The sequence below is a fragment of the Micropterus dolomieu genome, linkage group LG20 (genome assembly GCF_021292245.1).
Source record: "Micropterus dolomieu isolate WLL.071019.BEF.003 ecotype Adirondacks linkage group LG20, ASM2129224v1, whole genome shotgun sequence".
Lineage (NCBI taxonomy): Eukaryota > Metazoa > Chordata > Actinopteri > Centrarchiformes > Centrarchidae > Micropterus > Micropterus dolomieu.
Window position 1 is genome coordinate 23,510,897 of NC_060169.1, and position 19,267 is coordinate 23,530,163.

At 38.1% G+C, this 19,267-nt stretch overlaps 3 protein-coding genes across 9 annotated transcripts in view; all 3 read left to right on the forward strand.

Moving 5' to 3' along the window:
• cnsta (consortin, connexin sorting protein a) overlaps positions 1-9,961 on the forward strand; it is a 22,203-nt gene extending 12,242 nt beyond the window's left edge. For 5 of the 6 annotated variants that reach the window (XM_046032419.1, XM_046032417.1, XM_046032418.1 and 2 more), the window contains exons 7-13: positions 482-563; positions 1,926-1,947; positions 2,156-2,222; positions 3,462-4,036; positions 4,511-4,678; positions 6,760-6,901; positions 7,101-9,961. In XM_046032419.1, coding sequence (XP_045888375.1) covers positions 482-563; positions 1,926-1,947; positions 2,156-2,222; positions 3,462-4,036; positions 4,511-4,678; positions 6,760-6,901; positions 7,101-7,309 — 1,265 coding nt within the window. In that variant the 3' untranslated portion in view covers positions 7,310-9,961. The remainder of the gene's footprint in view (positions 1-481; positions 564-1,925; positions 1,948-2,155; positions 2,223-3,461; positions 4,037-4,510; positions 4,679-6,759; positions 6,902-7,100) is intronic. The other variant, XM_046032416.1, reaches the window with a different exon arrangement.
• A 1,459-nt stretch (positions 9,962-11,420) lies between these two features.
• On the forward strand, positions 11,421-17,446 carry LOC123958447 (excitatory amino acid transporter 3-like). 2 transcript variants are annotated; one of them, XM_046031769.1, is made up of 13 exons: positions 11,421-11,645; positions 12,599-12,727; positions 13,595-13,690; positions 14,387-14,489; positions 14,572-14,614; positions 14,719-14,781; positions 14,907-15,088; positions 15,488-15,595; positions 15,927-16,049; positions 16,201-16,392; positions 16,603-16,737; positions 16,893-17,009; positions 17,289-17,446. In XM_046031769.1, the coding sequence occupies exons 1-13, from the start codon at positions 11,522-11,524 to the stop codon at positions 17,389-17,391; spliced, it is 1,518 nt and encodes a 505-aa protein (XP_045887725.1). In that variant the 5' UTR covers positions 11,421-11,521; the 3' UTR covers positions 17,392-17,446. The 2 variants fall into 2 exon arrangements, with proteins under 2 accessions (XP_045887725.1, XP_045887724.1); XM_046031768.1 differs by having other exon boundaries at positions 11,423-11,645; positions 12,599-12,739.
• Positions 17,447-18,626: 1,180 nt separating this feature from the next.
• Positions 18,627-19,267, forward strand: part of smyd3 (SET and MYND domain containing 3) — a 98,071-nt gene continuing 97,430 nt past the window's right edge. Inside the window, exon 1 of the mRNA XM_046033367.1 lies at positions 18,627-18,845. Within this exon, the coding sequence (XP_045889323.1) occupies positions 18,685-18,845 (161 nt within the window). The 5' untranslated portion in view covers positions 18,627-18,684. The remainder of the gene's footprint in view (positions 18,846-19,267) is intronic.

Sequence of the window (19,267 nt, forward strand, 5' to 3'; positions counted from 1 at the left end):
CGCGCGCGCGTTGTATTTCTTAACCTGTGATGTTCAGACCAACGGGCGTTATGGTGCATCCAACTAGAAAGAGACTATCACCAGAGAGTATTGGACAACCTGAATGCGCTACAACAACAGTGGGGTAACACATGCATACACAACACACACATTTCAGATGCATGCATGCACAAATGTAGTGTATATTTTTGTCTGTGTAACAAAATACTTTTAATGATTTAATATAATATGGGTTTCTTTACATATTATTGAATATCATCCTTGTCATTGTATGTGTATGACTACAGCCTCTGTGTCTCGCCCATTGGATCCCAGTAATGTACAATATATTTAATGTAGTTTCAGTGATCATAAAATGTAAAATTCCATCAGGAAACATTTATGAATATGGACTCAGATAGCTCAGCTCTTAGAGGCTTCTTCATAGTTATAACCAATGCTTTTAACTCTCTGCATCTCTTTGTGTCTCCGTCTCTCTTAGAGGGTCAGGGTAGAAAGACTTCCTCCGATCTGGCAACCCCACATCTGGACACTCTTAAACACATCTGCCAGACACACAGTCGGTCAGTCTGTATGCATGTGTGTGTGCTCTTTGCATTTCTATGTTTTCTTTGTGTTGTTTGCATTTATGTGAGTAACTTTTGCATCTAGGGTGTTTTTAAACCACAAACCAGTCCAACATTTTGGGAAATATGCTTGTTCACTGTCTTAACCAGACAATAAGATCAATTTCATTACAGAAGTAGGTCTGATATGTGTTTGACTTAGTTTGGAAGAAAAGGGGAGTTTCATCAAAACTTACATACAACTTAAATACACCTTCCAGTGACTACGGCTAATATGATACATGTTTTATTCCAATGTTGTGGCTTGTTAATTAGCAAACTAGTCACCATCTCATGCAAATTTGGCAATGAGATGCTGCGCACAGTCACTCCATTTAGCAACTTATGGTCAAGAAATCACTAACATGTAATTCCTTACTCCTTTGCTCTTTGTGACTGAGATACATGTAAACAAGACCTCTTTGGATTTATAAGAATGCATATTTTTTTCTCTTAAAACTGAGCAATGTTGTTTCTCCTACTTTTTTGTCTTTCTACTGTTCCCTAACCTGTCCTGTTCTCATCTTACTGTAGTTAAGATTGTATACAAGCATATTTACCCAACTGTCAGACACTTTCTTTAAATGTACGGCATGTTAAGGTAGACTACAATATGTGTGGTGGCTTTTAAGTTGTTGCAATATTCCAGAAAATGTTGATTTCACAACACAGTAATCAATCTACTTCGAATGTGCTTATTATCTTCTATTGTGCTTCTGTAATAATGAGTTTGTGTGTGTGCTATGTGTACATGGGGTGTAGCGTGTGTCTGTTATGGAGTGTGCTCATGCAAGTGTAACAAATTAGTCAAAGTCCCCTTTGGCAGTTTTCAATATTTAATAGGAAGTCCTCTGTGTACTATACCTGCCAGACACACACATACACACCTGCACATTCTGTAAGACCCCACACATGTGTGTGCATCTGTGTGTGTGTGTCTGTCTGCATGACTAAGAGCATGGATGTCTATGTGTGGGGTGAGCACTGCAGTTATAGTTTAAACATATGGCCCTTTGCTGCTGCTGCAGCACTTTCAGACATTTGAGCCATCACACGGCTAGGGTTTCACTTCGCTTAACACACACACACACACACACACACACACACACACACACACACACACACACACACAGTCACCACACACACACACACACACACACACATGTTCTACTAGCCAGGGAAATGTGTTCAGGCTAATATTAGCTCAGGAGAGTAGAGAAGGGTCACTCATCTTTCACGTCTTCATTTACTAAAAGCAAGAACAGACCTTCATTGCTTTGACCATCTCACTTTGTCTTTCTTTCTCTCTTCTGTTCATAGACCAAGAGCTAGAGATGCTGTGGTAAGACATTCATCATTTCTGTTTCTGTGTGTGTGTGACAGAGAGACAATGTACATACAGATAAGATAAGGGAGGATGAATGTGGATTTTGCATTTCAAGTGACTCACTGATGTAACTTACACATTACTAAACTGCGTAGTTTATGTAAATGTGGTAGTGTATCATGTATTTATGTTTCTGTGTGTGTGTGTGTGTGTGTGTGTGTAGTGTGCATCTCTGAACCTTTTGAGGCCTTCATTTGAAGAAGGTGGTGCACTGCCTCCACATACCTCAGGTGAGTGAGTGGGTGGCGTAAAATTATATCAGTGTGTGTGAGTATTGTTGGTTGTTTTTTTGCATGTTTTAGACCATTAACTTACAAACCACTTATACTTAGATTATGGCGAACCAAACTGGAAGATTTCATATCATATTGAAATACATAAATCAGTTGTTCTCGGAGGGTAGGAATGTCCTAACTCAAGGTCCACGTACTTGCTTTTTCCAGAGCTTTCAACTAACAGGAGAATAAACTTTCAGCCACATCTCCTGATTCAGTTGAATGTTTTGGAAAAAGCTGGTAAGTGGACAACAAGGAACTTTCACTTTTATCTTGTAAAGTGTTTAGTTATAATGTAATTCACATGTGATTTGTAGTAATTAGATTGAAGACATGCAAAGCAATCTGTATGTGTCTGAAAGCTCTTATTTAAAGGTGGAGCATGCGATTCTGGAGAAATATGGTACCATGACATTGAGCGAACAATGACACAGAAAGTAATGCAACTAACGTTAGCTAAGGTGTGGATAAGCAAACTGTCGCTACAGTTGCTGTTGCAAAGCTAACATGCAGACATGACGAGATGCTTCTAGAGCCAGCATACTAGCTCCAGACTGCGATACTCACAACTCTCCTGTTGCTATAGCTAAAATCACAACAACAGCATGTCTTGGTGAAATAGAAAATAAGCTGGAATAGTGTTGTGTGGCGAGGTGCAGGCCACTTTGTTGTTGTATGTTTCCCATTTACGGAGCCTGAGATGGATTTTTTTTCAGCACACACAGAACAGACAGCTAATGGACTGTGAGGAGATGCTCGCTGAATATGGCAAAAAGACATGTATGGGATTAGAATTGCTTTCACCACCTTTAAGTCATGACATTTTTTCCAGTTGGTTGTATTTTAAGAAAATCCAATGCAAGCAGCTCCCATTGCATTATCAACAGTGTTGATATATGTATTTTAAGAGGTTTTATGTCTATCTGTTGGGGACATTGGGTTCATATTTGAGAGCAGTTCTCCCCTGCAGATAGTAAAGAAATTTCTGTCACTGTAGAGTATTTATTGTGACAAACTATTGTGATTTATTGTGACAAACTATCAAAGTGCACAAATGCCTTCACGTTCAGTAAACTCCAGCAAGAGTTGTTTTTATTCACTCTTTATTTTTTCTCTGTCCCCCTTACTGTCACCCCTCTCACTACACCAAACTCAACTCTCTTCCCCTACTCTCTGTTTCTCTTTCTCATCCAGCCTGTCAGGTTGGCAGAGGGACAGAGCAGAGAGCAGGCGACTCCTCATGTTCTCAGAGCAGCCAAACAGTCATACCGTCCATTAATTTGGCTGATGGGCTCAATTCGCCTGAGATCTCAGGAAAGGACAGGGGAGACCCAGACAGGGATTTAGAAGGGAGGGGCTGTTTCCATGGAGCTCAGCTGACTGACAGGCAGGGCAGCAACAGAGAGGGAGGAGAGGCAGAAGGAGGGGTAGGATACACCATTTCAGTCATAGGAAATGAACTGCACCCCTGTACAGCTGGAGAAATGGATCAGTCCAAGCCTGCAGAGCAGCAGGGAGGAGATTTAGGTCTAGCACAGGAAAGGGAGGCAAAAAGGGAAGAAGAGGAGAGGGACGTGGAGGAGGCAGCCGAGGCTTTGGAGATGGAAGATGAGGGAGAGGATGACGAGGAGGAGAAGCAGAAGGAAGTAGACTTTCCCTCTTGTCAGAAAGCTCTCCCAGTGGAGACTCTGGTCGGCGGGGCAGAGGTGGAGGTACAACAGCTGCACCAGGAAGCCCTAGCTGAAGAGAAGCTACATGAGGACACCCAGGTCAGAATTTGTTGGCTACTTAGCTTTGAAGATATGTTTTTACCAACCATATTAAAAGAAAACCAAATCAAAGTAAATATCGTGAAATGCAATCAATATTTTAAAGTCTGTTGTTTCCATTAATTACCAGTATCATAGTTTTGAGATGATGACTTTTTGTTCTAGGTTTTTGAAGACAAGGTGCTAATTCCAGCTCATGCTAACTACTCAGTTCCTCTATTTACCTACATAAAACCTGTCACTTCCCTCTAGTAGTCTAGATTATTTTTTCCTGGATACAACCTACTCATCACTGGGTGTTTTGAACAGCAGATTTATCAGCTTTCACTATCTTCTACATTTCAATTAAGAATCAGAATTATGTTATTGCAGTCCAATAGAGAGACAGTAACAAAAGCGATTGCTGTCTCCATAACTGCACATTGATAGTTATTTTAGATTGATAGTTATAACTGCATTCCATTATCACTTCAGAGCACTACGACCAAGGAGGCCAACCTTCCTCAAGAGGCTCATATGAAGCAGCAGGAGCAGTGTGAGGAGGAGGAAGAGGAAGAGGAGGAGTACGATGTAGAGCAAGTGGACATCATCAGAGAAGCTGCCTCACTGGATGACATGGCTAAACTCATCACTGTAGAGGAGGTGTGTACGTTATCATGCGTTTCTGTGGACAAGTAAGGGAGAGTAACCATGACAGACTTTTCATATGTTTACCAAGTTATGCTACATTCATTAATTATTTGTAGATGCATTTGCATGGATGCTTGTGTGTATATATGTGGAGTTGGGATTATAGGTATGTATTTAACCTGGCACAATTTGTCTTCCTTTCAGCTTTAGAGTCTAAGGTAATAACTATTTAACTGAAAAAAATGAATGACATCCTCAAAGTGATGTTTTGACAACCATTTTAAGGCTTGTGTTTAACTGTCTCCGCATATCTAAGGCCTTTATAATGGACTGCATGGTGCCCTGTTGAGCAGCCTTAATGGTATTACCTATCCATTACTGTGATACACAGGCTGTGGACTTGTTTTGCAGATGTGGAAGCCAATTTGACCTTAAGCTCTTCTATACTGAGAGAATTAGACAGAAAATAGGAGAACTGAAAATGTCATGCACTGCAGCAGGTTTACTGTATTGTAATTCTGATCTGATTATGTCAGAATGGATGGATTCCTGTATTTGGTTTCATATCTGTGTCCAGTGTGTTGAGGAAAAAAGTTTCTATTTTAGATTTATTCAACACTGATTGTGACATTACTTGGTTCAAGCGCTGGTTACTTTTTTTTTTTTCATAGTTAAATCTCTGTGAAAGAGAATAGCACAGAGCGACATAAATGAAAGAGAGGTAGCTGCAGAGAGAAACTTAGTACATGGAGCAGAGTTAAGAACTGAGGCACAACGCTAAACAGAGAAATGGACCGCTTTTATCATATGCAGGATGTAGAGCAGCCAGGGAGATATTGTTTAAGCGGTGGTAGCTGTAGTACTTGAAAGTAGAAGTTCATTTTGGTCCCCTGTTTTGGATCTCTGTAATGGGTCCACACAAATTGTCTAAATTTATGAAAAAACGTAACTATAAACTGAGTGAACATTGTATCTGCAGTACTTATTTCAGACTTAATAGGCTTTTTAATTTTTGAAGAATTAGACTAGGGCTGGATAATGTGGCCAAAAATGATATCACGATAAAAAGTTTCATATCTTTTGTTATTGATTATTATCACAATAAGTAAAAAATCGTTATTTCTTTCGAGTTTAAAGGCTGATTTTTGCTCCTGAGTGAAAGTTGAAGAAACCTTATGGTTAATTGTAGTTTAAACTCTTCTTAATGGTCAACACTTGATGCCAAACAGTGGATCACTTCACAAGTCTGAGGTAGAACACTCAAAACGATTATGATAAAATCTTTGTCAACAAAAAATCCTTTTTCCTCAACAAAATAAACATCTTAATAAAAAAATTTCATGTGTGATTCAAGTGAGTAAAGTCAAACATTTATTGAATATTTATTGAACATTTCTTATATTGTTATTGAAAAAAATTATTATATTATGAATTAAAATTGCGATAATTATTGTTATTGTATTATTGTCCAGCCCTAAATTAGACTCAGCACAAAGAAATTCAGAGAACTCAGTGTTTCTCACATTATAATCTGCTTCCTATTTAAAGGTTCATAAACGACAGGGTTTAGTCACCAATAGAGAGGTTGTAACTCATCTGTGATCAGTCAGCTGTGTACCCTCCCGGTTGTTAGTCAGCTCAACTTTGTCAGCGGTCTGACTGTAAATCCCAGCCTTTCAGATGACATTCAGACTGAATAAAGGAATCATCTTCCAAGGTCTGTGTCAGGCAGCATGTAGAAGACAACATTATGACTACATGACGTTAAGCAGTAGTATAACTAAATATGTCAGGTACTCTGCCTGATTTTGATCTACCCCCATTTGGCCAGTTCCCTTTATTAATGTATTTTGAACACTTTTGCGTTGAGCTTGGGATGAACATTCGAGGTCTAATATGCTTCTCTCGTGGGAAGCGGGTCCTGGTACAGTATGAATGACTGTAAATCTGTTGGTAGGAGCATTTGTTAGTGATTAGTGATTGTGTGATGTGCTGACACCTGGTGGACATGCCCTGTGAGGAACACTCCTTGTGTACTCTTCCTCGTACACAGTGTTGTCACATATTTTTGTTTTGTTTGTTTCGCTTCTCAGATGTGTCCTACCCCTGGACTGGTCTCAATATTGAAAAAGCGAAGTATATTTGTGGACAATGTGAGTGTGTCTGCCAGCTCACAGACCCGACCTGCCAAAAGACGCGTCCACTTCAAAGTCCCTGATGAAAGCTACGAGCAGGGTGTGTTTGTGTGCTTTACTACAAATGAGCTAATTCATAACATTGGCAGGATTAAATTTAAGGCTAGGTAATCTTCAACAAATATCCATTGTGACAACCCTGTCAAAAATAGTTCTTCTCTAATCTTTATTATTAGTCGACTGCTCCGTAACTTCCCTCTAACACCCTGTATCTCTCCTCTGTCTCTCTTTCTCTATAGAAGTTGGCAGTGGGGACTCCTGCCTGCTTCTCTTCCTGCTTTGTCTGGTTACTGTAGTGATCAGTGTAGGTGGCACCGCCCTTTACTGTGCTCTGGGTGATGCCCACTCTTCAGTCTGTCAGGACTTCTCCAGAAATGCAGACTTCTACATTGGCCAGATACAGCGCGGGATAGCTCACGTCCAACATTGGTTTACCCCCGGGTCATAGCAGCAAACAGTTTGTCAACATTGTGGCGCCACGGGCCTTAATATTCATCACTGTAGGTTCCAGCAGTTCCTGCTTCTCCCTGGGACAATGTTTTCTGAGGTAATGGTGCCAGCCAGCTGCTGCAGTCCTTGGCGCTATGTGGAGCAAGTAGCTATTACGCTGCCTAATTGGCTAAATTATTATATCAGATATGGTTGGCATTTGTTAGCCTGCTCTACTGCATTTTTAATGTTCTTTGAATACAATCCCAGGGTTCAGTGACACTAAAAGTTGTAGGTCAGATGTCCCTTTACAACACTAGTTTGAAAGGGAAAGCAGAGCGGAGAGAAACGGTGCATAACTGGAGAATGGAGACTGCGTAACAGAAGAGGAACAACTGACCTCTTTCAACCCTGTCCAGATTAAATAGGTTATAAATTCTCAAGCTAAGTCTAAAAATTCTTAAGTGTCCTATTGAAGTAGCTGACCGCTGTCTCCGCACACACATTCACTGTCAGCCAGTGATACTGAAGTCTCAAAAGTCACTGGTAGATAAATCAACCATGACTGGATAAAAACTTTCACTGACTCACACTGGACTCCCAAGACTCAACTCCCTCAGCTGCAACCGACAGAGACGTAAAAAAAAGATATATATATATATATTAGTGTGTGTAATGTATAGTTTGTTAACAGGAAGCATAGAGATGCTTTCTCCATACGCACACACACACACACACACTGCACAAATGGGACATGCCCATTTACTTTTTAACAGCGGCAAACACTAGTGTTGCTTTTACTGTTGACTTTTTTAAATCACAAATGAAATTTTAAAATGAACAAACCATTCTGTGGTCTACTACTTGGAATGAAATCATCATGTCTTAATCAACCTTTGAATGAATGTTTGGAGTTTAATGTGAAACTTTGCTTTGTGTCCTCTGTGGGGCATTTATATATTGTCAGAAAAAAACTGAGTGTTATTTTGGTATTTATCAACATTGAGCTGCTTTATGTAGCATATGCAACATGTACAGGAACACCACGCACCTCTGTACATACTGTCAGAAGAATGTTTAACATGTTGCACACAAGACTGGTACGATTTTGTTTTTAGGATATTGCAATATTTTTTTGCGCATTGTTGTTTTAGACTACATGTAGGCTTTATATGGTTTGATCAGAAACAAACAAACAAAAACATGTCCACAAACTGTTTTCAGGTTTTCAATGTGAAAAGTACATGCAAGTGAACATTAGTTATGAACAGAAAATACTAGCTTCTGGCTAGGTATGGAATAATTTCAGTCAAAAAACCCTCAGAAATGAGAATTTTACTATTAATGTTGAAAAGAATAATTATTCAGAGTACTTTAACAGTACAGGCCTTGATGTTGATGGGATCATCTGTGTCAGTCCAGCTCTGCCTGCCTGTGTGTTTGCTCTTAGGGATTCTTGGCATCGTCTTAAGTGTTGGTTTTCTCTGTAAACTAACTTTTTGCCACCACTTGGTCTTCTTAAAGAGTTATCTAATTTACTTCTGCCATTTTGTGTGTCGATTGTGTTTACATCTACTTAAAGTTTAGTGCTGGTTTGATAAGATGTTTCACTGGGTGGAGTACTAATTTTCCTTAGTCAGGGAAAATACTCACACTTGAAACCAACAATTATTCTGACACCAGTGCTTTAACTCTTTATTTCTAATCATTTTAAAGAAATTTTTAAACTCAAATTGTCTTATTGGAGTCATTTTATTGCTTGATCTCACTGTTTGCTTAGTCAGGGCTCTATACTTTTTAGGTTTTATTTCAACATATTGCAATGTTTGGTGTTGTTTTTTCCTTTCATTTGGTGTAATAGTGAAAGCTATAAAAAATGCCCCAGAAAAACCACATATCTCACGAAGGTCTTACTTGTCAGGATGGAAAAAAACTATCAAAGAGAAGTGTCTTACCTATGCATTTATAACAGTTTAAGATAAAACCATATTATCTTTCTCTTGTGGTGTGTCACTCACAAAAAAAATGAAAATTAGTTTGAGATATGAGGTTTTCCTGGGATGTAAGAGATGCTAGATTGATTCTTTTGCACATGTCGTCTGGCCGGTTCAGATGACTATCAATCGGAAAACAATTTGTTTAATCTTCTAGATGATTTTAATTATTTATAATACAATATATATGTAAAGAGTAGGAGGTTAATGGGGAAAAAAAAAGATGCTTCTTTTATTCTCTTTGCTTTATTGTCATTGTACATCATTATATCGCCATTGTTCTTGAGGAGGATTTGAATTTCTTATTTTTAACCTAACTCTTCTAAAAACCGTCATCTGGGTCATCATTATATGTTGTTCATGTTCATTCATTTTCCCTTATCAGTTACTGAAGATGATTTGAAACTGCTGAGTTTGTGCTACTGCTGTCATTATCATCCTCTTCGCACACACAGATTGTTAAAAGGTAAATTTGATCAGATATGTTTTCATTTGTTTTACCAGAACATGAATGAATGAAAAGTCATGATTGTCAGTTACAACTGTGTACCACTGTTATAAAGCTGATGAAAGGCATTTTATGAATTCTTTGATGAACTCTTTCACTTTGTTCTTACAGATTGTAATAAGAAGATGAGGTTTTTATTTTTTGTTGTTATTAAAACACATCTTCCCTGTTTTGTCTCCTCTTAAAGCCATTTTAAAAAGCTTTTTGTGAGCCTCTTCTGACCGTTGTTGAAGCTGATGTGAAAACTTTCCCAGTTTCAGTGTGCAGAGATTAGTTTAAGTAGGCCGTCTTTAATGTATAGACTAAAACTTAAGGGCTATGGTCACAAAAAAATGTATATGGTCATTTTTAAAAAGTCCTGCACTACATTTCCGTGTATCTCTATTATGTAAGTTATAGAATACGTCTAGCTTCTCTGTTCAAATTTGCAGGAAAATAAACCTGCCACATGAGTCTGAGCTATATCAAGTTTAGATTTGACACATTTATCCAGGGAACTGTTAACTGTGTGTTTGTTCAATCTTTTAATGCTAGTTACATAACTTAAAACTACTTAGAGTAGTGCGTCTATTTTTGATCAGCCCAAAAGGACTCATGTCACTCCATTACTGTGTGACTCTTACTAGCGACCCATGGCCTCCCAAATCAGATTCAAGCCACTAATGCTTTCATACAGAGTGACTACTGGTCTGCACCCAGCTACCTAAACTCCATAAGTTTATGTTCCTTCTCAGCCACTATTCTCAACGAACGCTGCCTGGCTCTGCCAACCCTTCACACAAAGCATTCAATGGTGGAACAAGCTACCACATGCTATCAGACCAGTGATGTCCCTCTCAAACTTGAAGAAGCTCTTGAAAACTCATCTCTTCAGAGAACACTTCCTCTACACCTTTAACATGGGCTTCCTGTGTTCTTCTATCCCCTTACAATTCTCTTGTATTGATTGCACTTTTGTTAACTCTTACTTCTCTCCCTAGGTATTTACCCTGTTGATGCGATATGTGCCATTAGTTCTTAATAGTATATTGCCGCTCTTACTAGTATGTATTGTCAGTTGTAGATCTCGTGCTGTATTTGATGCTTTGTTGATGCTTGTATGTTGTTCCTCAAATGTAAGTCGCTTTGGATAAAAGCGTCTGCCAAATGAGTAAATGTAATGTCTCATCTAATCTCACTAGGAAATCCCTATTGTGGGGTAAAGTCAAACGAATGAGAACAAAGCTTGTCTATGTCAAATTCAATGTGGCTCACTCAAATTCAGATTAGCTTTATTGGCATGAATGTATAATAACAGTATTGCAAAAGCATCATACAAACTACATAAGAACAATGAACCCCATACATTTCATTAAACACTCACTCCCAGAGCCCTGCTCACTACCAGATCAGTTCTTTGAGCATTATGAATTGACATGAGAGAGGATTTTTGTGACTGAATACTATAGTATAGTATGTTAGAACCTAAAATGACAGGACAGTGTCACTGTACAGAGACATATTTTCATTGCCTAGTAGACTCAACAATCTGGATAGAGGGGCATCTGCTCTGTTTACTTCTGTAGGTCTTACCATATTTGTTTGTTTTGATTCGAAGCCAAATCTTGTTTTGACTCAAAATAGCAGAACTTTATTGACATGAAATAGTCTGTATAGTTCACTTCATCTGGTAATCTTCAAGTATCGATTATTGTGCCAGTTTGTTTACTTTTTGTTTACCCGCCTGGAAATGGAGGACTCACAATTAGATAGTGAGGCTGTCATAAAATACTTTTGCATCTGCAGGAAGAAATGCTGGAACTACATTGTCCAGAATGTATTTGTGTTTTCAAGTGTGGTAGCTGGTACCTTGGGTAAGTTTTAACGATAATTAAATGTTGTTTAATGTCGTTAGCATTAACGTTAGCAAATGTTAGGCCTCACAATTTGACCTTAAACATTACAGCTATAAATATATTTGAATGACAGAAACATCAATTGGCAGCTAGCGAACTAATTCAAATAATTTATTCGTTATAAAATACATTTTTAGGGAAAGAAATCAAAATAATGTGAACTTTTTTCTTAATAGTAATTTTAACAGTTTAAAAGAAACACCCCAAATTCACCACAAGTGACAATATTTGGAAACTTTAGCAACATTAACATAATATAACCTACTTGAGTAATTAGCTAAATACCGTCTGTCATTGATCTTTGTTATGATCTGTGGAAAATTAAATTAAAACGCCACATTGTGTTGCCATAGCAAAGCACAAAGCGTCGTCATGGGGATAAGTGATTTAAACATGGCAGCCGAATTAATCCAGTGTTTTCTGCGGCGCTGTTCACTGTGGTGGTTATGTGGGTTAGGAGGATATAGATTATGTTACATGATACTATTTGGGTAGGGACTAAGGATTACATTTTGACACTAGTAAGAATAAACACGTTACACACAACTGCAGCTAGTCATGTTACAAACCAGCGTTAGATCTGATCTCTCCGGGTTAAACAGCGCCATCTAGTGAAGAGTTGGAATCATTGCATTTAAATTACATGACTACTGAAGTGATGAAATGTGACCGTGTGATACCATTTTTGAAGGGACACTGTGGAAACTTTAAACCTCCAGTGCACATACACTGAAAATAGACTTGTTGATGAACAGTCTATTTATAACAGTCATATTTTTGAAATTACAAATATTTACACATACTCACAGGGTTACTCTGGGTTTTTCAATGAGCGAGAAGGACTCAAGAATCTTGAATTTTAAACCATTTATTTGTTTTAATTATAATACATTTTTGTTATTTTCACACAGGTGCTGCTAGTGGCGTGATTGCCAAGACCAACTTTCGTCTTTCAGATTTTGACAAGCTCTACATCCGCTTTCCAGGAGAGATACTCACACGGATGCTTCAGTTGGTTACCGTTCCTCTCATTGTGACAGGTGTGATAACAGGTAAACTAGAGGTGTATTTCTCACTCTCATGGCATTTAAAAGGTCCATGCTGGTGGTTTGGCAGATTTAAGCCCATTAGCCTGCATGTGAATTGTGTATCATTTACTTGTGGTCACAGCGACTATTTCTTTGTTGGAAAGTGGTCCCAATGAATACTACTGCAAAATCTGTACATTATCCAGAGTAACTGGAACACTGTTGTCTGCAAAGACAAGCGTCCACAAACAAACTTCCTGCCACCTCCAGTGTGGCAGTGCAAGACTCAGATATCTCAGAATCTGCTTATGACATCTGCCTACTGGTGAGCTCACCCCAGGCTCACGTTCAGAAATAGTTACAGAAATACAGGGGAATTTCCTCAGTTCCAAGATAAAACTCCATTATTTAGGCAGAGTAAATGTAATAGCTACATATCCTACTCCAAATTCAATACCCCATCTTCAGCATTGTGTGAACTCGTTTGGAAGGGGCTTGAATGTAACAAATTTATAAAAGTCCTGCTCATTGGCTTTGTGTGGAAGTGGGAAAATATGTTTTTTTTTTGTGGTTTGGTTGAACTAACCCTTTAAAGGGGTGATACTGTATTTGCAAAACCACTTCTGGTTCTTTAGCATTATTAAATCATTTTCACATGTACCAATATAATTATAATAAACAACATAGATCTCTATCAAAATGTTCGGCACCAGACTCTGTTTGGATACATTGCAATCACTATCAATTAACAGTACTGTAATGTTTGTGATATGTAAATAATACATTTTAAATTGCAGTGGTGTATATATCTACTCATAAATAACTTTGCTGGTCCTCTGACCTTCGGTTTGAATTGTATGTTCTATATTTTTTTAATAGGAGTTTCTGGTCTGAGTGCTGGTAACGCCTCCAGAAAAATTGTTATGCGTGCAGCAGTGTACTTTGTCTTGACGACCCTTATGTCTGGGGCTGTAGGTAAGAGAGATATATTTTCTATATTTTATGCATATTAATTATCAGGAAATTCAATACTGAGTTTATTTTTGGTTACAAAAGGTCACAGAGCAACTATAAAACACAGAGACAAGAAGACTTGATCATTAATGATAATGCTCAAGCTCTGGTATATTTTATGGTATAATTGCTAATAGTATTTAGCAGAAAAAGTTTTGTGCCAGCTTATTTTGGTTAACCCAACAGCAGTTCTCACAGCAGATCTGGCTTGCACTACATCATGTGTTTCCTCATTTCTAAAAGAATTTTTTAAAGTTTTCCTATTGAATGCAAAAGTGAATAACATACAAGATTTTTAATAAAAAATCTAAGCAAAATCATGTGTAGCATTTACAGTTGTGTCCCTAATCTTGGCATCCTGGCAGGGGAAACAGATTTTTATATTGCCAAAGCATGTGTGAAATAAAAACATGTACATGTGCTATTTCATAATATATACAGATAAGTGAAAAAATATAGAAACAATAATATTAATAAAAGTAGAACTTGCAGTTAAAAAATAAGAATACGTGAAAACTAGGCCTATATAAACACTGCAACATTTATACCATGTTGTATAGTTGGAGCACTATTGAAATAATTGTTTCCATTAATTATCAGCCCCTATAGAACAGCTTTAGCATGAATGTCATTTTTTATGTATTTTATGTGTTGTAGGATTAACATTAGTATTGCTCGTTAAGCCTGGGGTTGCTTACACTGTTGAGACAGATGATGAGGAAGAGTTCATCAATTCTGACACCTTGTTTGATCTAGTAAGGTGAGAAGAAAGTGTCATTATATCTGAGATTAGGTGGTATGATGGTAGATGGTATTGTTTGACTATTCTTTATTCTTTATAGAAACATAGTGCCACAGAATCTGGTTCGGTGTTGCTTACAAAAGGTAGGTTTTTTATTCAGGTATGCCATGTACCACACATTTCCAAGCTTTCCATGATGGAGACGATGTAATATTTATGTGAGAATGTGATCCTTTTTTTTTCTTAGTACAAGACTGAGAAGCTGGAGTTTGAAATAAACATAGAAGAGCCAAATTCTAGCCTGGAAACGGTAAAACCGTTCCCCCTTATCATTATGAAAATTATTTAAGTTTAGATCTGCAGTGATAATTGATAATCTGAACATGAAATTGCTCTCGAACCTCTGTCATTAATGAGTTTCCCGTCTTGTCTCAGAATGCCACTGATGTGCGAGAGGTGGGTCACTTTATAGACGAAACCAACGTGCTGGGCCTGACTGTGTGCTCCTTTTTTTTCGGACTGATCCTCAAGAGGATGGGACAAAGAGGGAAAATCCTTGTGGACATCCTTATCATCCTCAACGAGAACACAAAATATGCGGTTGACCTGATTTTGTGGTACAGTGAAACGGCATAATTGATATAAATGTGGAATAAGAGAATTCCATATGTCAATATTTAATCTATATACATAAATAGAGCAAATATCCTGCAGTGTTGTGTGAGTGTTATACATGGACACTGACTTGGAGAGGTGTATATTACAACAGCAAAATTGTCTTACTGAGAAAACATCGCAGTAGCTTTCACTCTTCTACCCTTGGTTAATCTTGCTTGTGTTTTTAAAGTATTTTAACTAATTATTATATTTATAATTATATTTATTCCTAATCATGTCAGATTTTTCCTTTTGGTTTCTTTTGGAGTAATATTGTAATAGGTATCAGACAATCCCAAATGTTTGATAAGTCATTAAATGATTCCCTTCCTTTTTTAATTTTCTTGTATTCTCTCCAGCTACTTTCCATTAGGACTGATGTTCATGATTGTAAGCCATATTGTTGAGGTTCAGGTCTGGGAAACTACCTACAAACTTGGAAAGTTCCTGGCTGTGGTTGTTGTTGGGTATGTTCTCCTTTCCTCAGTTAGCACTGCTACCAAAATACCAATTTGTTTGTACATTTAGCAGCATTTCTGACCCTCATAGTGACACGTTGATATGCTTAATATCTCTGACAATACTGTTTTGGTGTACTGACTCTCAAGGCATATGGGGACAGAGTGTTTCTGATACCAGCCAACAAAATTTCAAATACTTTGCATGAGAGCAGGAGTTATGGGCCAGTATATTCACTCGCGAAGTTATGAGATCATCTATCACGATCCCTGATGCGGATGTAAACCAAAAGGGTGGCCTGCCCACCAAAAATCTATTGTGTATTAAATTGTGTTACAGGCTCGCAATCCACGGAGTAATAGTTCTACCAACACTCTATCTTCTGTTGGTGAGACGTAACCCATGGTCAGTGATTAAAGGAGTTTCTCCTGCCTTACTGGCTGCATTGCTCACCTCGTCCAGGTAAGATGATTTTTAAGGGGTTGGTTCTTAGTTATTAGCTCTGTGCGTTCATCACCAGCGCTTATTTTTATATCTATCACCAAGGGATTATACTTTATGATTTAATTTAAATGATTAGTGTCACTAAGGAAGGATGCATTGTGTCCCCAAGTTCTGCCACGCTGCCACTCACTTTCCGATGCTGTGAGGCCAGGAACATAGACCACACAATCTCTCGCTTCATGCTGCCCATTGGGACCAACGCCAACTTGGACGGAACGACCATTTATGAGGTGGTCGCAGCGGTTTTTGTTTCCCAACTCAGCAACGTCCATCTAGACTTGAGCGAGTTAATCCTCCTTGTGTAAGTCTCAGTCAGATTACTTTGACACTCACTCTGTTCAGTAGAAAATCATATAAATAATAATGTCTGTATAAATGTAAGTTAAAAGTTCATTATATAAGACATTTAAGATTTAAGTAGTGACTTAAAAATACGTGGTAGAGTTTTATATTTCTGTGTCTTTTTAAATATCCACTTTAGTCGTTCACTGAAGAGTTTGTGTGTTTGCAGACTGACAGCAGCTGTCTCCAGCATAGGTGCAGCACAGATCTCAGTGACAGGAGTGGTGACCACCTTCTTTGTTCTAACTGCAAACACCTTACCTGCGAAGGACGCTTCCACCTTGGTGTTTGTACATTGGCTGCTGTGAGTTGGACCTGTAGTTTGAAGTCTGACATTCACACAAAATCTCTAATGAATAGTTTTGTAAGGAATTACAGCTGCCTTTTCTGCGTCTGGTAGTCAATTGTGAGGAAATCACATATCTGCTTTCATAGTTGAATGTGATTTATGTCTTTCAGAGATCGCTGCAACACTGTTGTTAATGTTTTGGGAGACTGCATCGGTGTGGCACTGGTAGACCAGCTGTCCAGAAAGGAACTGGAAGAAATGGAGAGGCAAGATCAGGACAGGATAAGGTGATATTCTAGATGCCTCAGGATTTTTGCAATTTCATTTTTACTCAGTACATTTGTGCAGAATGTGTGGGTCTCCAGCATTTGTCAGACTTGAAAAAAACACAAGGTGGATAAACAAGAGCGAGGTTTTAAGACATCTTACAGCTAATGTAAACCAGACCCAGTGGACATCAGACATAGATGTTATGGCAGCAGCTGGAGATTGCCCTACATTATACTTTGGAGTTTTCACTGTTTGTATCACACCACTGATAGCTGGGTTGTCTTTTGTCTGAGTAGCACAAGTGACAGTGATATCCAGGGGCACATCCAGAATGACGAGGGCCATTCCAGCAGCTCTATTCAGGCTACTGAGTCCCTTCATACCACACCAGCAATGTAATCACTCTGAGACTACATTACAGTAACCAGGCATCAATTAAATACTTTGACTTTGATTTCTCCAGTGCCAAAAAATTGTGGTATCCCATTGGCTTTTTGTGAAAATGATTATTTGACATATATGGTGTATATATTTTGTGTTTTACAGTAGTTCAGCAAGCTTAATCTGACAAAACTGTTGCAAATGCAAATCTTGTGTTAGGTAGATAATATGGTAGTAATATTAAATAGATACTAATAGTACAATATAGTATGGTAGTAATATGGTCGTCATATTTTATAGATAGTAATAGTACAATGTATTATGTAAGATATCAATGTAGTCATGTAATTGAATTGCTGTAATATATGTTGTTATTGAACATAACATAAATAAAGGGCATTTATAACAAAGTAATATTCACAATCTCAGAGTTCTTGTGTTAAAAAGTGTGTGCTATTTAACCTACCCTCATTGATGTAAATGTGATTGACAACATATTAGAAATACCTGTGTGTATAATACAATACAGTTTAACAGATCCAGAAACTGAACCCTCCAGAATCAATACCTCCCTGAAACAGTTTCAACAGAAACTGAACATTATGATCTTCATGGAGGGAGGATTCATTGTACAACTTTTGTATTAGACCACAGACTGTAGATTACATTAGGTTTAGCTAGGTGTACCTAATAGAGTGTATGTCCAAAATAATTAATTATTGAAACTCCTGTAATGAGATCATTCAGAAAAGAAAAGAAAAGACTTAAATGTCGATTTATGTATGTGGAATTTGCCCGGCAATATTACGAAATTATTCATATTGTTTTGAGGATTGCATATTACATTATTATCTACTGGATGTAGCTGAATTTTGGTGTAAACCTTTCCTTTAGTGAAAATTCATAGTTATATAACTTTTTTTATTATATAACAAGTGTATAGAAAGTATAAATGACTCTTCTGTCTTCCAAAAAGCCAAAATATAGTCAGCGTCAGGATATATTTTGTAAAGAATATATTTGTGTTTCTTTTGCTGTGTTGGTTATACATTATTGTACACTCTGGCTGTAACCACACTTTTTTTTTCAAGGATGATTTCTTAAAACCTTATTCAAGCACTTTCAATCTTTAATATTAATGTCCTTAATTATTTATTCATGGGCAGAAATTCCCTATCAGTGTAAGTAATTTGATAATAGGAAAGAGCGGCAGGAAAAGTTGACGTGTACGTGCTTGTGACGCCATGACGCAACGTGTGCGTCTGTTACGGATGTAAACACTGCTCGGTTCACGTGGAGGGAAAACCGACTATGGCCTCGAAGCTGGAGCGTTTTGTCAGCCCGGGAAAGGGCAACGGTCTGCGGGCGACAGCCAGGAACAAGAAGGGAGAGCTGGTGTACTCTGCCGAGCCGCTGGCGTGCTGCGTGTCCAACAAATTGGCCAGAGATGTCTGCCACCACTGCTTCACACGGTGAGACAGACACGGTCCTCTACAGTACTAGCGTCCTGCTTTTAGTTTAATATTCTGTGTAGCTCAGGTGCAGTGTGGGTGGATGCGGACATATTTCTAGCTCGTGTCAGCACTCTGAGTAGATAAAGTAGATACAATTCACATTCATTCATTGATATTTTCGTTCTCAATTTTTTGTCAGTTTGTGTGTTAACCATACGTACAGTCTGGTATATACTGCTACGTTTGTGTGCAGCAAAGGGGTTTCTGAATCTTAATTATTAGCTACTTCAAATGTCCATTGGTTGATGCAACTAAGTTCATCAACTCGTCACTAGATGGCACCTTGGCTCTGTCACTTGGTCATCTGGTTTCAGAGGTAGTAAGAAGGCAAAAATAGTGTGCAGATAATTTTGTGTTAAAATCTGTCCTCCATAAAGCAG